General features: G+C 40.8%; 1 protein-coding gene across 1 annotated transcript in view; it reads right to left on the bottom strand.

Annotated features, from left to right (window-relative positions):
• Positions 1-2,760: 2,760 nt before the first annotated feature.
• Positions 2,761-16,090, bottom strand: part of LOC134565259 (protein FAM199X-like) — a 29,680-nt gene continuing 16,350 nt past the window's right edge. The window contains 4 exon segments of the mRNA XM_063424767.1: positions 2,761-9,367; positions 10,732-10,992; positions 12,093-12,254; positions 12,570-12,719. Coding sequence (XP_063280837.1) covers positions 9,197-9,367; positions 10,732-10,992; positions 12,093-12,254; positions 12,570-12,719 — 744 coding nt within the window. The 3' untranslated portion in view covers positions 2,761-9,196.

Below are 16,090 nucleotides of genomic sequence, written 5' to 3'. Positions count from 1 at the left end.
TTGATCAGTCTCGGCTGCGTGGACTTGATCACAACTTCAGGGTCTCACCATATGTTGTTATGATTTTTGGATGGCACAGAAAAAACAACATGACTCTCGATATGATGGTGAAAATGAGAGCAATCTTTATTCCTCTACATAGTCCTTTTATAGAGTACTTCAGCACAATGAATATGATTCGTCTTCAGAGTCTACACCCTTTTGTAAACATCTTTTTCCAGTAAACATGTTGGAAAAACACCACCTGCTGATGGTTTTTCACTTCCCAGGGTTTGCTTTGTTTCCCTCCTTATTTTTTCCCAGGCCACTTTCTCAGGTCTGTGTGAAGGTAGTATGTGATGATTTCACACAGGCACTGCGGCTGCCTGATGCCTAATTTCGGACCAATGTCAGCATCCATAACCAGCTATTAAAATGAACTAATTTCAGCTCTTCCTTTGGTCCTACTAGGCACAATGGAAAGTAAAACAAAACCTTGTGACTAATTATTTATTTCTACACTGAACAAAGAACGCAAGGACTAAATCAACTTTTCAACGACTAAGAAAGGAAACAAATACCATGAAATGAGAATTACCTAAATAATAACAATGGTCTATAATGAATTAAAACTATGTTTTCAGCAACTCCTGCAATGAACTGCCATGTTGTACTGTTGGGGTTTAGATTTGTTTGGGGGATTTTTTTGGGTTTTTTTAATAGAATTTTCCCCATAAGTTGCTAGGAGACTAACAACTGGGTGCTTGACCAAATCAAAGAAGTGGTCAAAGGAGATTGTATCACCAGGCTAACCTATAGTTTTTTGGTCTTTGGGAGTTTCTCTCAGAGGGGGGAGCTAACACGAGGTTTGGGGGAGGTAAAGGACAGAGCTGGGGGCAGTTTAGCTCTTGCTTTTGCCATTGGAGAGGACGGTCGGGCTGCTGCTCGCTGCAGAAAGAGTTCACTGTCATCACTCTGTCTCATCCTGGGAAATCTACCATCATCTGCTTGGGTGCCTAGAAACTCTGAGCTCGCGTCGTCCTGCCCTGCTGGGCTGGCCGTCCCACCATTGTGGCTTCTTCGGCTCTGCTTTGAGGCTTTCTGCTACTCTGTAGCCCGCACCGTCCCTGCCCTGCCGGGACATCCCCACTGTTCCAGCTACCACTGTGGGGAGCATCTGATCTCATCCACCAGCCCGGGACTTTCCACCGTTCCAGCTTGGCCTCTCGGAGTCCCACAGGGGCACCGAGATCAAACTGCCCCCGGCTTTGTGAAAGAAAGCCCTTGAGGTTCCTGGTTCTGTTTATTATTAATGCTGTAGTTGTTTGTTTGCTTTGTCATACATACCAGTAAAGAACTGTTATTCCTATCCCCATACCTTTGCCTGAAAGCCCCTTTAATTTTCTAAATCATAATAATTTGGAGGGAGGGGATTTGAATTCTCCATCTCTAGGGAGGTCCTGCCCCTCCCTAGCAGATACCTGTCTTTCAAACCAAGACATGTACTCACAACTTACTGTTCTCAGGAAGTCTAGACAGGAACTAGGTGTCAAGAAAAACAAGCTATGTAGATATAAACAGCTTTCTGCCACATTTTAAATCTCTTTACTCCATGATTATGATTTAAAACTTTGTTCCCTCCTTTCAAGATTATTGGAGCACGCATCTTTCCTAGGGAAAATATCCTACTTTTGAATCTGCTACTGTTTTTATGACAGCTACTGACACAACAGAGGATGGCTCTGCAATCGCATAGAAGTGCTCAAAGCCTTCCTAGTTCTGCACAGAACCATTAAAAGCTTGACTTCCAAGATACCAGGGAGAACTCCTCACATGTTCTCTGCAGTTATATGTGTTAGTAAGCTTTTTGAAAGGTAGCAATAACTGTCAGACAAGCAAAGGGAGAAAAAGAAACACTACAAAACAGCTCCCTTTGAAGCAGTACTTTGCTCCAAAGGAAGCCAAATTCAGAGATTTAAAAAAAAAAAACAAAAAAAAACCAGCTAGTCAAGCTACATCTTTTCTGCACTGCCTCCCAGGGACAGACAACTATGTACATTATGAGACCCAGCACATTACAAGCTGGCTGCTTGTTTTCTATCATCACCTAATATTTCAACTGCAAAATTTTCAGCCCCCAGTGAGGAAGTCTGAATTCAAAACAGAAATCAGGAAATTTAAACAGCAATGCAGTGTATACATAACTCTAAACAGGAGTGTACTTCCACCTTTCAGCTGCAATAAGCAGGACCAGACAAGAATTATCAATCACCATGAATAGAAAAAGCTAACTTTTCCCTTAGTCACTGGAAATGTAATTATCGTAAAACTGACCCTTAACAGAAAGATCCCTAATTTAAAAACAGCATAAGAGAAGAAAATCCCCCTAACATCTTTTAACAGGACGTAACAGAATAAAGGAAAGCGTTTGTAGCAACGCAACATTGGCAGCTATAGTTTAAAATCCAGTAAATGACCACAGTGCTCCCCCTGGCGACAACAGATGGGCCAAGGTACCCGTCGTGAGAATCAGCACAGCACTGTCACACTCCAGCATCAGCTACTGCAATAAATCCTCCTTCTTCGAGAAACTTTGTAGCAATACTGCAGTTGCTTCCACTGAAGTAGGATCAAAAAGACTAATGCCACGATGAATTATCATGCTTTAGCTTCAGGCATGTGTTCTACATTATCAGAAATAAGTTCTTACACCAGTGATGCTGCCAAGTGTAAGCCACTACAGCATGGAGGAAAGCATTAAATGAGATTTCAGAACAGAAATGTGGATTTGGATTTAAATTTAAATTTTATTTCAGCACTAGAGAAACAATTTACAATGGATGAATGTTCTAGGAGGTGAAAAAAAAAATGTTTTCTACCCAGTAGAGCACAGGATCTTTAGGAACACGTACAAAGGTTCTCAGGAAACCAAACTGTAACTAGTTTTGTACTAAAAAATGTTTGCATGAAGTGTACAGTTCAGGCCAGTATAGTAAGAGTGGGCTGAGGACAGCAAGCCCATAGCCAACGACACCTTTCTCTGTCAATTAAGTAAAGCAAGCTTACCGATTGGTTTTGCCAGTGTGGAAATCTTTATTCAGCTTGTGCCTCAATAGTGTTTGGCCATCAATGCAGTGAAACTGGCTACACTTGAGAGAGAAATGAAGAAATACTTAAGGACGGCTAATAAGAGATTCATAACATCATTGGTTGTGCCCATGTAACCGTGGTGACAGGCAGCTGTTGGCCAGCAGATCAGACTCACCTGTGCAAATGGCACCTTGATCATGAACTGCTGCAACAGGACAGACTGGGAAAGTTCCTGGGAAAGTGTAAGCATCAACTTCCCTGCAGCTTCTGAGTGCTATCCAAGGAAGCATCAGCTCTTACAATAAGCAAACATCCCAATGGGTCAAGGTCCCTGGAAATTTGGTTTTTGTTGCAAAACATTCCACACTGTCACTCACCTTTGGGTGAAAGAAAAAAACACAAGCAGGCTGCTCAGGTGAAGGCATAGCACCACAAGAGCAAGAGCTTCCACAGTTCTGTTCACAACAATTAAAGATCTCTCACAGTTTGACAAGACTTGCTGTGATATACAGCATTTTTCACCCTGTCCTTCTTCATCACTTGACATGTACAGAAACTGGGATAGCAATACTTGGTCAGTTTTAACTTCTGTCAGTGTTTGATGAGAATCAACTCCCAGAAGTGTTTGATGAGTCATAACCAAGACAAAGAAGGCAGTTTTAGATCCCTGAGATGCTGCAGGAATCTCTGCGCGCTGAGGAATACATCCCTATGCCAGCTATCCTCTTCTCAGGGTTTTGTTTTTTTTTTGGATTCCAAGGGGAAAAAGGTGTTTTTGCAATATTACACTTCAAACTTCAGTATCGCAAAAGGCAAATTTTGTTCAGGGAAACGACATACAAGCTGGCAAGTGCCCTCACTCTTGCCTATTCAAAGACTGCCATGTCCTTGCTGGTGCTGAGCATATATATAAAAAAATACCTCTGGCACAGGAATCAAAACAAAGGACAGACAGCTTTAAGTAGGATCTTGGGTTATACAATTCACAACAATTAATTGCTTCCCTATGAAACAATTCTTGTCAGATTTTGTGGTTAACAAACACCTTTAGCTAAGGGGGGGGGGCAGTTTGCTTTCCGCCATCAAGGACAGTTAAGATGTGCCACTTTATTTGTATTTTCTGCTTGAAGAGTGACTCTGCAGGTCCTGTATATGAATCCCCCTGCTCTGAAGAAGATACTACATCATTTAATAAGAATCTTTGCTATATCATTAATTTTAATTCCAACCTGTACTTCAATATGCACATAACTATTTTCAAATACAATGAAAACTTGAATTCAACAGCATCACAGCGTTCAGTAAATCCTTCACAACTTCAGAAAAATCTCTATAAACATTGTGTAAAGTAGATACAGAATGTACAGAGAACAGTTTTCTATACAAAAATACATTTTAACAACACAATTAGCAGAGAACCTGGGAAAAAAAACCCCTTAATTTAAGCAATACCATATACTCTAATCTATACCCTCATCTCTCCCCTCCACAAAAAGAAAAAAAAAGAAAAAAAACAACAACCCTCCCACCTTCCCCTTGCTTTGGTTATTAACTATATTGAAGGCTTCAATATTACAATTACATTTTTTTTATATTGAAGAATTTATTTTTCATTTGGAAATGTTTTAAAGTTAGCCAGATGAGAGAGAATGTAAATATGATTCATCAGGGTTAACAGTCAAAATAAACAAACTTTGAATATTACTTAGATTTGCCCTTGATAGATTAATAAACTAATCTTTGCAATCCTTAAATGGACAATTGTTGACTTTTCTGTGCCCAAAAATTGCAAGATTAGTAAGCTTAAGAACATTAAACCAGTAAATCTAACATTTGCCATGAAAATCTGGCTTATATGAATGAACTTTAAAAGCTCCCAAAACAGTCAGGTTTATTAATATTTATAGACCAATGCATCAACTGATTTCAAAGTTGAAAGAGTGTTAGGAGAAAAGAAATGGCTTCAGGCCATTCAGCATAGATGAACAGTAAATACAGCCATTTTTATCTTTCTGTATTGTACATGCACTCTGATGTAAATGCATGTAAGTTCAAGCAGGTTGGTTTGTTTGTTTTCTCCCCAGAGAATGATCTTCACAGTTTTCAAACCACAATATGAGAACTAAAATTTGAGCCCAGGAAAGTCTTGCAAAGACTTTTCCTGCTCTTCCATGTAAGCATCCCATACTGAGCACATTGTAACCATCTTTTTATCAGCTTCCCAGATAAAAAGAAATAGGTATTTTAACAAAAGATTCCATTAGATACACAGAAATCAGCCAACTCTGTCAGGCAGCTTTCTTCGTCATATTTAAAATCATATTAGAAAATAATGTTCTCTCTTGTTTACAGTCCTATTGCAATCGGACTTTCAGTGCTCCTTCTAAGCCTTTTTAGAGAAAAAGTTACCATGGAAGCAAACTGTTATTGTTACAGAGTGTAAATCGATTATATTCCCATTGCAGTGGGTACAAAGTTCCTACAGACAGTTTCGGTACCATGAAGCCATGTAACTATGAGCTTTTTCCTGTGTGTGTCTGTGTTGCTTTTAAGCCTGACATTTTTTCTCTATTAATAAAAAGCAGGGATTTGATTCATTTTTTTAAGAAAAAAACCACAATAAAGATGCATTATTTTAGCGGTCTGTTACTCTTCATCAGAATCCAGTATTTACACCTTTGGCCACAATGGCCAAAACTTAAATCAGCAAGACCAGATTTCACTGACATTCCAACTGTTTGACTAATACCACGGGTATTTCACAGAAATTCATAGATTTAGATTGGAAAAGTCCTTTTAAGATCATCAACTCCAACACTAAATCTAACACTGCCAAGCCCACCACTAAACCGTCTCATTTACATGTCTTTTAAAACCACCATGGATGGGGTCTTCCTGAGTAAGCATTGAGCATGCTGCAGGGAAAAACATGAATCTGAAAAAAAACCTCCCTCCACCACAAAATGAGTGTGTCACTGGAACTACAGAGGATGAGAAAGCAAAAGGAAAAGAAACCCAAATGTGTAGAAGTATGTGAGAACTCTTGAATCCCAGTCACTTCAGGCCTGATTCTCTGAGATCAGGAAAAGACATTATATCTCTGATTACTTGGCAAAGAACATTCAAGGTAAGCAAGATGTTATACTGCATTCTTACCAGAACATTGACAGTTTTGTATTCTTTGTATTCTTATGAGCATCCTGGATCTATGAGATCACAGAGCTATAAATTATTAGTATGGAATCCCTGGAAATCTGCTCTCTTCTATCATTTTAACTGTCACAACACATCTGAAGTACCTGCTGGAGACAACACAGCACAAACAGCTATTCTGGCACCCAGGACCTTTTTGTTGAATGTAACATGAGCAACTGGACCCATCTAACCACTTAGAATAATTTATACTTACATGCTCACACGATGATGGAAATATTATCCTCCCTCACTTCATGATCTCTGGAAGCTAGTAGACAGATGATCAGAATGAACTCTACCTCATAAAAATGATGGGGTCTTCTCTCAACAAAACCCTGAGGCATTTTAAACTCTGAATAACTGCTGAAACAGAATAAAGTGACACACTTTCATGCTCCACCACACTGAGATATTGCACCTTTCTTACAATTCACTTCAGAGTTTCAATTCTCTACAGTACCAAGTGTGCATTTTTCTTCAGAAAAAAAATTCAATCATATTTCAAAGTCACTGCAGAAAATAAAGGTTGTACTGAACTGTGACAGTGTACACATGGTGAAGTATTTCACAATAAATTCTTTCATTATCATGGGAAAGTTTAACAACCGCACCCTGAAATTTGCAAAATTGATAGCAATTAAATTTTATCTTTCATACAAGATATTTAAAAGAAGTGCCAGATTTAGGCCAATCTAAATTCTGAGTAAAGTCTATAGTGTTAAGAAGTTTTCAGTATTCATTATACAGTACGGAGGCATCAACCAGCAACAGCGCAGTACAAGCAAATATTGACAGGTCACAGACACTTGTGGTTATTGGACAAATAACTGGCCATATGGGATAGCTAACATGAGCTTAAAATGACATTACCTGGCTTTTAGTCAGTCAGTGGCGAAGCCTGAGGACCTGTTGTAGAGCAGCACTAAGTTCAAACATATTTGTTTGACTACGGACCTCATTTATTTCTTATCAAAATCCTTTCAGAGGCCATTGTTCAGATAATTTACTGGTCAGTTTATTTTGAGGCTAAAAGGAATGCCACTTCTGAAAGAAAAATACTTCATCTGTGGAATTGCATTTTATGGAAATGGTATGCTCTGGCTCACCCCTGGAAAGTGTATGGCTTATCCCAAGTCTGTAACCTCCTTGCAGTATCGTGTATCTGTAACTATTGGCTGAAGAATCTTACCGTGCCCACTTTGAACCTCTCTGTTAAGGGTGCAAGCAGAGAGGGCTTGCTCTCTTTGCCCTGGAGGCCTCCGGAGGCTCTGCTGCTCTCCCCTTCGCCCTCTCCCCTTCCCTTCCCCCTCTCCCTCAGTGACCATGCTGCCTTCCCAGGGTCAAACTCCAAATAAACCCTCACCTCATCAGCACCTCACCAGCCGTCTAGAGTCTCCTTGCTTGCCTGCATGCAAATACCAACGAACATAGACCCGGGGGGCTCCCGGGGAACCCTACCCAGGGACCCCCATAAATCTAAAGTACAACAAGGGCTAATAAGTCTGTGCAGGACATGGAACATTAATCTCAGTAGTCCTAAAGCTGATCATGCATTTTGCAGGATTGGGTTATATCCTGCAATTACAGACACCCGTGACGACACTAAACTGTCAAACTCCATAATTCAAGAGCAAAATAAAGTAATGAAGCATCAACATAATTAAAAATTATTTCCTAAACTCCAAACTCAAAAATACTTTTATAAACTTTTAAATTTCACATTAAAATTTAGAACTATCATTTTTATCTCAGCTGTGGGGGGAAGGAGTTCTATAAAAATAGTTCCAAGATAAAGACTAAAATCAGCTTAAAGATTGTCAGAATTAAGAAAAAGGCTGAAACTAGTACTACTACTTCCCTGTCTGAAAGCCACAATTTTACCTAATTTTCTTATCATGAGAAATTTCAAAAGCTGACAGACAACAAATAGAGAATTCTGATACATGTCATGGTCTAATGACCCACACAGAAGACAACCTCAGCTAAACATACAATTTAAAAAGTACAGCTGCATTAATTAAGTTCTCCTGTCAACAATATGAATCTATTTAGATATGCTTCTAGGGAAGAAAACCATAGAAGTTCTGTGCCACTTGTTTGCACTTTGGTTTCCAGTAGTGTTTTTAACTATTTTAAGTAGTGTCCTAGACAACTTAATTGCAGATTAGTGTATTTTCAATGCATAAATGTGTTTTTATTGGAATTTTTTCACAGAAATACTAGGGATGTACTGGTGAACCGTTAGTAACAATCATAAGATACCGAGCAGCAAAATAACCTTCTGAAGACTAAGCCTGCAATTATTTTGAGGGGCTTTTCTAAATTTTAGTTGGTTCCTAAGAACTACATTAGGCAGCAATTGTATTACAGATTCTCTGCATTAGATGTCCCGCTTCTTGTTTTCTGTGTAGCTTGAGTTAAATCACAACTTTCAGAAAAGTATCAACAGTAGTTTGATTTTGTACAAATCAAGAGCAAGGCTGAAGAAAGCTCCATAGAGCAAAAGATTTTTCCTCATGCTAAACAATCTTCCAAATAATGGGAAAGGAAGACAGAAAAAGTCAAGTGTAATACTAACTCTAAGTTGGAAAAAAAATAAAAAAGCTGAAGCATAGTAATGCATGCTGTGTGTCATCCAAAAGCACTCCTAGACTTACGTGTAAGCAAGTTAGTATGTTAGCCAAGTTCATAATTCCTTAAAACCATATCCATTCAGCAGCTTTTCAGAAGACAAGTTTCTGAATTCTTTGTTGCAAAATTAGTCTCAAAAAGCAGAAGTTACTCAATACTTAGACTTTCTTAGCAAAATTACACTTGAGAAATAATCTGGTTTGTACTGTGAATACTAATCAAAATTTGGTCAAGAAATATATATAAACAATAAGGATAATACACTTAAGGCTTAGAAAGAACACTGATAAATTTATCCTTGTCACATTAAAACATCCACATCTCCTTCATGGTCCTCCTCAGTCACTTTTAAAGACAGCACTTCTTCATTAAGAAATAATCCACTCAGTCTTTCCTTAAGAGCTTGTCTTTGTTCTTTTAGCTGTCTCTTCCGTATGGACTTTTGCTGGAGTTTCCGTTGCTTGGAACGTTTCTGCCAAAATAGAAAAGAGACAAAACACAAGATTTTGTTCTGTAAATTAGAAAAAAACACCTCTAAAGCTGGCAAATATAAATTAACCTCTAAAATAACATCTGCTCTGAAAAATAACAAATACAAATTCTCAGAGGTAGTGTAAACATTCATCCAAAATCATGACTAATATTAAAATGTCAAGACCATTTACCACAACTGAATTATGAGGTAAAACATTACCCTGTGATGTTGCATAGTCAAGTCTTTGATTGGAGGAATCTATATTGCTGGAGAAATGTTACAGTCTTACATTAACAAACACAAGATGCTAAAGAGCAAGAAAGAACTGCTCCTCTCCTTAACACTTGAAATTAAAATTATAGGGACAGAAGGAGTACCACAGTGCTACTTAAAATGAAACATGCTTCAGAGAGTGCCTTCTCACAAAGGAATCTCATGAGACACTCAAAAAATAAAGATTCAAAAAGCCTGATCAAACTTCTAGGTGAGAAAAAAATCAAAAACAATCAAGGATGTGTCCACTGTCCAGAAATTATGCCTAGATTAGGGTTGTGGAGGCTGTTAATCCGGGCAATAATATAAACACACTCCCCCGGAGAGAGAGCAGCCCTTAGGCTCGAGCTTGTTGCAATCCCCCTAAGGGAGAAACCCTGGCAGATAGCTCTCTTTGTCATGGTGAGAAAGTGTGTTGCCCCCAACAGGCTTTGCGGCGACTATGTAAATCTTTTGTACCCCGTTGGCCCTTCCCCTTTGCTTCTCTCCTGAGCCCTCAGATGATTTGCCCTGATGTTCTACCCTGCCCTCTGCCTTTCCCATATAAACCCCTGTTCCCTCTGACTCTCTGGCTCTTCCTCACTGAACCCCTCCGAAGAAGAAGCTGAATAAAGCCTCCTGCAGAACTCCATACAAAGGCTCTGTCTCTTCCTTCAGCATTGCCCCGAAGAGCTGATTTCACTGAAGAGCTTGAAATCACTCAGCAGCAGCGGACGTGCCTGTGCCTCTGGGACATCTTTCTAAGGATGCTTCTCCAGGAAGGTTGCAGCACTCTGACCACCACTGCCCACTGCGACATAGGGTGATCATTCTTAAACAATTTTTTTTCTTAAGTAAGATGCATAAGCCCTTATTCAAGCCCACTCAACTTATCCTAAACAAAAGGAATTCGAATATCTACTACATACAAACATCAGGCTTTCGGTTAGATGGGAAGAGCACAAGTTTAAACTCATCATCACTGGTTTAGCTAGATAACTCAGTTACTCTGTTCCTTCAGGACAAATAGGTCAGGTAAGATCCCATGAGCAAGTTTCAGGAGTTAAGACAGCTTAATTAATACAGATATACATAATTAGAAACTTTACTTTTGAATCTCGGATTCTTTCTGCAGCACTTATAGACAAATTGCTGTCGCTGTGTGCTCGACTCATGTTGGCACTGGAGTTTGAAGCGGAGTTGGCAACGCTGGAGCCACTGCTGCTTGCTGAGCTGACCATGCTGGCACTGCTGCTGCTGGCACTGGCACCACTCACACCACTGATACTTGCACAGCTGTAGCTGCTCCTCTTCCAGCTCTCCCTTGCAGACCGCTGGCGAGGTCCGTGTTCCTTGATATAGTTTCTCACCTTTAGAACAGAGGCAGCAAAATTACTGTAGCTTGATAAACGCTGCACTGAGATACTCCTTTTCATGGAAAAAACACAATCTGTCTATTAATAATGATGAAGTTATTGGGTCAGTTCAGTTAGGCTTTTAAAACATTTTGCTATGGCTGCTTAAATCCAAAGCGATCTGGAGTCACCCAGAGAACTTAACTAAGTTAACATTTGTGACATTTCACTGTGGAAGGAAGAAAAATAAGTAGCAAGGGCTAGGGATTTCTTGTCTCTTCTGTGTGTCAGGTTTGTGACTATGCAACAATATGTTATTCTTTTAACACCACACAGGAATATCAGACAAGTTTAACTGAACTAAGTTGTTTACCTAATGTATCAAACCCCTTTATTTTGCTAGGTATACTCAAACAAAAGTGTGTGTAAATAAAGAAGCACTTTTCTACTTTAAGATGACACAAAATGCTTGAAATATGAAACGAACCAAGCCCATAAAAGCAGTGAATGGTTTCCATTTTCAACTTTATCTTCATCATCATCAGTGCAACACTGAGGAGTTTATCTTGTTTGGACACTGCATCTCTTCCCAACAACACATCTCAATAATTCAGTGACTGAGAAGACAGTAGAATGTATCTACCCTATCAGCCAGGCACTCTTCTTGGTTATAATTTGCATTTTGTAACATCTTTAAAATGCATTATTTTCTATCCCTTTATGCAGGAAATTTATGGTCTTCCCCAATGAATTCCAATCTTTTGGAGTTTTAAATGCTAGTTTACATTCAGTGAGCAAATTAAGACTCTCAGCTAGCTGATGGTCATGAAGTGGAAGTACAGTGCCATAAGCAGCACCAGGTCCAAAACAACTCATTACACACTCACCAGCTCTGGCTTAACACATAGTGAGAATATACAACCAGTCTTTATGTGAAGGTTTAATACATATAATATGCTTTTGAACTCTATTTTCCGTCACTGACAGTATTGTGCTCTAGTGTCTCTCTCTACATCTAATGATTATGCATAAAAATTGATCACAAGTCCACAAGATTTTGCAAGATATAATCAGATGCTGAAAGCCTAAAGTCAAATGTACAAACCTTAACTCACCTGTTTCAGTTTTTCATCAGTGAGACAGTTCAATTCAATAATGAATTCACTATCTGTAGGTGAGATCTGAGCAGTAGGATCAATAATTTTAATAATATCAAGTTGCTCTCGAAGGCCCATCTCTGTACTGACTTTGCGACTCAAATATTCAATATATTCAACCTAGAACTCAAAGAAAGGCAGGTCATTTTGAAGTATTATTGATTCTAAATGAGAGACAGAAAAAAGAAAGAACCGACAAAATAAAACATGCACAAATATCATGGTTCTAGCCTTGAATATTCTTAAAAACTTAGGGTGAAAACTTGAGTAGGCATTAAACTGCCTCCTATAGATGCAAAGGACAAGATTTCATTTTAAAAATCAAAAAGTACTACACAGGTCTGCATTTACACCTACAGCAAACAGGATGGCCTTTGTGTCTCTTAATTGGAAGTTCTTCTGTACATTGCAGTTCTCACATAGGAAAAAAGTCACCTGTTCATCATTTGTCATTGCACTCCATAGAAGTTCATCAAGATTCCTATGTTTGTTTTTCTTTTTGGGAAGCAGACAGGGAGAGCTTGGAATACTTGGTATAACATCAGAAAGCACATCGCTCCCACTTGTAATGTCGCTGCCAGGCAACTTGTAACATGCAAAAGGAAGAACCAAGCTTTAGAATAGAGTAGGCAGATTGCAAATCATTCTAACATTATTAACAATTCAAAACATACCATCAAATTAGCAAAGCATCGATTATCTCTGTACTTTAAGAAACTCTTTCTAATTACTCATAAACCTGATATACTCCCTTAAATCTTCCCATAAACAACAAGTGCAGCAAACTCAATCCACACTATTCTGTACTTATCAATCCTCTTTTTAAAATTTTGTGTTTAAGAAAACAGCAGACTGAAGTCGCATTTCAACTATTTCCCTTCTCTATCAGTGGAAATTGTCCATTACAACCCAAACCTAAATCTAAACCTCCAATTTTGGAGCATAAGTCTAGTTTAAGAAAGAAAATTTTAGAGTAGGTCTGTAATTCCTAACAATCTCCATAATTACAAAAGACAATTCAATTAAAATCACTGTCATTTGACTGGAAGCAACTGAGAACTTCATTTATACAACTGCTGTGATTTCTGCACTTTCAGTTAAAATGGGACAGTTGGATTACATGTGGTCAGATTCTGCCAGATAACACCATGAAGAGCTATAAAAAATTCTTTCCAAAATCCTACAAATCCAATTAATTAAGTATGGGTGCTGACAATGGTCTGAATGTAGGCATCAGGCAGCCACAGTGCCTGTGTGAAATCATTCACATACTACCTTCACACAGGCCTGAGAAAGTGGCCTGGGAAATCTTAAGGAGGAAACCAAAAACAAACCTTGGGAAGTGAAATGTTTACAAGAGGGCGTAAGCTCTGAATGACCAATCATGTTCATTGTACCGAACTCCTCCATAAAAGAAGAATTTAGAAGAATAAAGATTGCTCTCATTTTCACTATCATATCGAGAGTCATGTCATTATTCCATGTCGTCCGAAAACCATAACGACATATGGTGACCTGACATTCCGATGAAGTCCATGCAGTTGAGACTGATCAATTCAGCACAGCTTGCAAAATTGCCGCCTGCTTCCCTCCAGACAGAGAGGTAAGCAAAATATCTCCACACTTTTCTAAAGAAGGCTGGTCCTGCTGACCACGGGGAAAGATCAATCCTGCCAAAGAACAGCAGGTCGGACGGCACCCGGCAAAGCTGGACTCTGATTCCTAGAACAGACAGCTGGGCAGAGGTTCCAGAAAAACTTGGGGAACCACCACTCTCCTAAGAGAGGACAGTTTGTACCTTTCCTGACAAGAGCAGCTGAAATTCTTGGCTGCCGACAGCTTCTTTCACCCCCCCCCCCCAGTGAGTTCTTCCGTTTCTATCCGGGCGAGATCAAAGCGAGCGTCTGCACCGCCACTCTCCCTGTCAGCGAGGATGGCGCTTCTGCCTGCAGTGTCCACTGGTTGCTGTCTCCTCCTTCTGCCTCAGTGCTTCTAAAGCCCAGTTCGGTCTTCTGAAGAGATGGAATACCTCCGTTGTGCTTCAGATGTCCCTCCAGAGAGAAAGCAGGCAGTGTGGGCCACCCGACACAGCTCTTCATGGATTGCCATGGTTCCGCAGTTGAGATGAACTCTGACAACATATTCTGTAACAGAAGTTTCTTCCCATGGTCCCGCTCCACCCTCCCCTTGGTATCCCTGTGGGTTCTGGGGCAAAACGTTCACCTTGTGAGTGTTTTATGCTTTTAACTCTACTTATTGTGAAAAATACGGGATGTTAATTCATGTTCTTATGGGTTATGACATATTAAAATTATGAAAACCACTGTATATATGTTATGAGAATACAAGTTTCAGTCTGCCTTGAAAATTTGCTAAGATAAAAAGCAGGCACCACCCTGGAATTTAACACTTAGAAAGGAGACAAAGGATTTACGGGAAAACCAGCCGTCTCCTTGGCATCAGGAAAGGACACATTAAGATAAGCTATCAGTCTTCCCCTCCCTGGATGACAGAGTCATCAGATCATTACCTTCAGCCAACACCCTCATTCGAACACCACCATTAGAGGACCATCATCGTCATCTCCTGAGATGAACATTTACCATTCATAAACTTTGGTGTCCATTCACTCATGGGAAACTAGAAATTGACACCTCACAACAGAGAAGGAACTCTTTTCAGCTAAGCCGGAGATGACTATGAATTTGAATAACTAGCTTGGAAACAAAAGGACTATGAGGAAATTCTTGCCAGAGGCAGAATAAAGTATATAAAAACTAAGCCCCACACAAGGCAAATCTGTGAACTCAGGGGGCACGGCAGTTGGCCAGATACTGCGTCCCAGTTCACCCTTGACGATTCCCGGGTAAATCGTCAAAGTATCTCCGCTGCGGGTGGTTTTGCCAAAATTCTGTAATTTGATCCTGTTTAATAAATTAAAAATTATATTTTAATTGGATTATTGTAATGGCATTTATAACACCTATGCTTGTTTTTATGATTGCCTGTGTGAGTTCAGGGCTTGTTCTTCTTTGTTTTTCTGTGTTTTAACTTTGTTTTTTCCCTCCAAGGGGGTGGGGGGTGGGGTGGGACAGGAATGCAGCTGAGAGAACCAAGTCCATCTCTCTGTTTCCTCTGTCTCTCTCTCTGTGCCCAGCCCCCTCCTACTCCCCACGGTGGCTGTGGGAATGGGATTGGACCCTCTCCTTTTTTGTTTTTTTTTTTTTCTGTTTTCCCTCCCGCCATTTCTCCCCCTGCTCCTGTGGGCACGATGAGAGCAAGGACATCCCGCCTGGCAGGAGCCCGGCTCCCACCTCCCGTCCCGGCAGGCAGGGGACACCCCGAGACTGCAGCACCAGTGGCCACGGTTTTCTCTCTCTCTCTCTCTGTGCTCGGGTTTCCCTGCCCCGTGGCGCTGCCGCCTCCCCAGCGGCTGTGCTCTTCCTCTCTCTCCCTCTCGCTTTCTCTGTGCTCAGGTTTCCCCCCTCTACGCGGGTGCCCGGGTCAGGGTTGCACGCGGGGCCGCGTGGCGGTGAGAGCCGGGGCAGCGCCTCTCCTTTCCCTCTGTCGCTTTGTTCTCCCCCCCTTCCCCCCAAGGGCGGTGAAGGGGGGCTGCCGGCTCTCCGCTTGAGACGGGTGGTGGCTGGCCGGTGGCGGGCGCGGGCTGAGCACAGCCAAGCCCCGCTCAGTTGTCCCTCCCCTGTTTCCACCTTCCCGTGCGCAGTGGCGGTGAGAGCTGAGGCAGCTAGAGTGCCTCTCCTTTCCCCTCACCTCTCTCCCCCTTCTCCCCCTGCACGTTGCTGTCGAAACGAGTGGCTTGGAGCAGTTTTGCTGCTGGCCCCCCCCCCCCCCGCCCCACTCCACGACGCTGCTGCCTCTCATGGCAGCTGCAGCAGCCACCGCTTTTTCATTTTCCCTCCCGCATGGACCCGCACTGGAGCCGTCAAAGGAACGGT

The sequence above is a fragment of the Prinia subflava genome (assembly GCF_021018805.1).
Source record: "Prinia subflava isolate CZ2003 ecotype Zambia chromosome W unlocalized genomic scaffold, Cam_Psub_1.2 scaffold_49_NEW, whole genome shotgun sequence".
NCBI lineage: Eukaryota > Metazoa > Chordata > Aves > Passeriformes > Cisticolidae > Prinia > Prinia subflava.
This window is presented reverse-complemented; position numbering and strand designations above follow the sequence as displayed.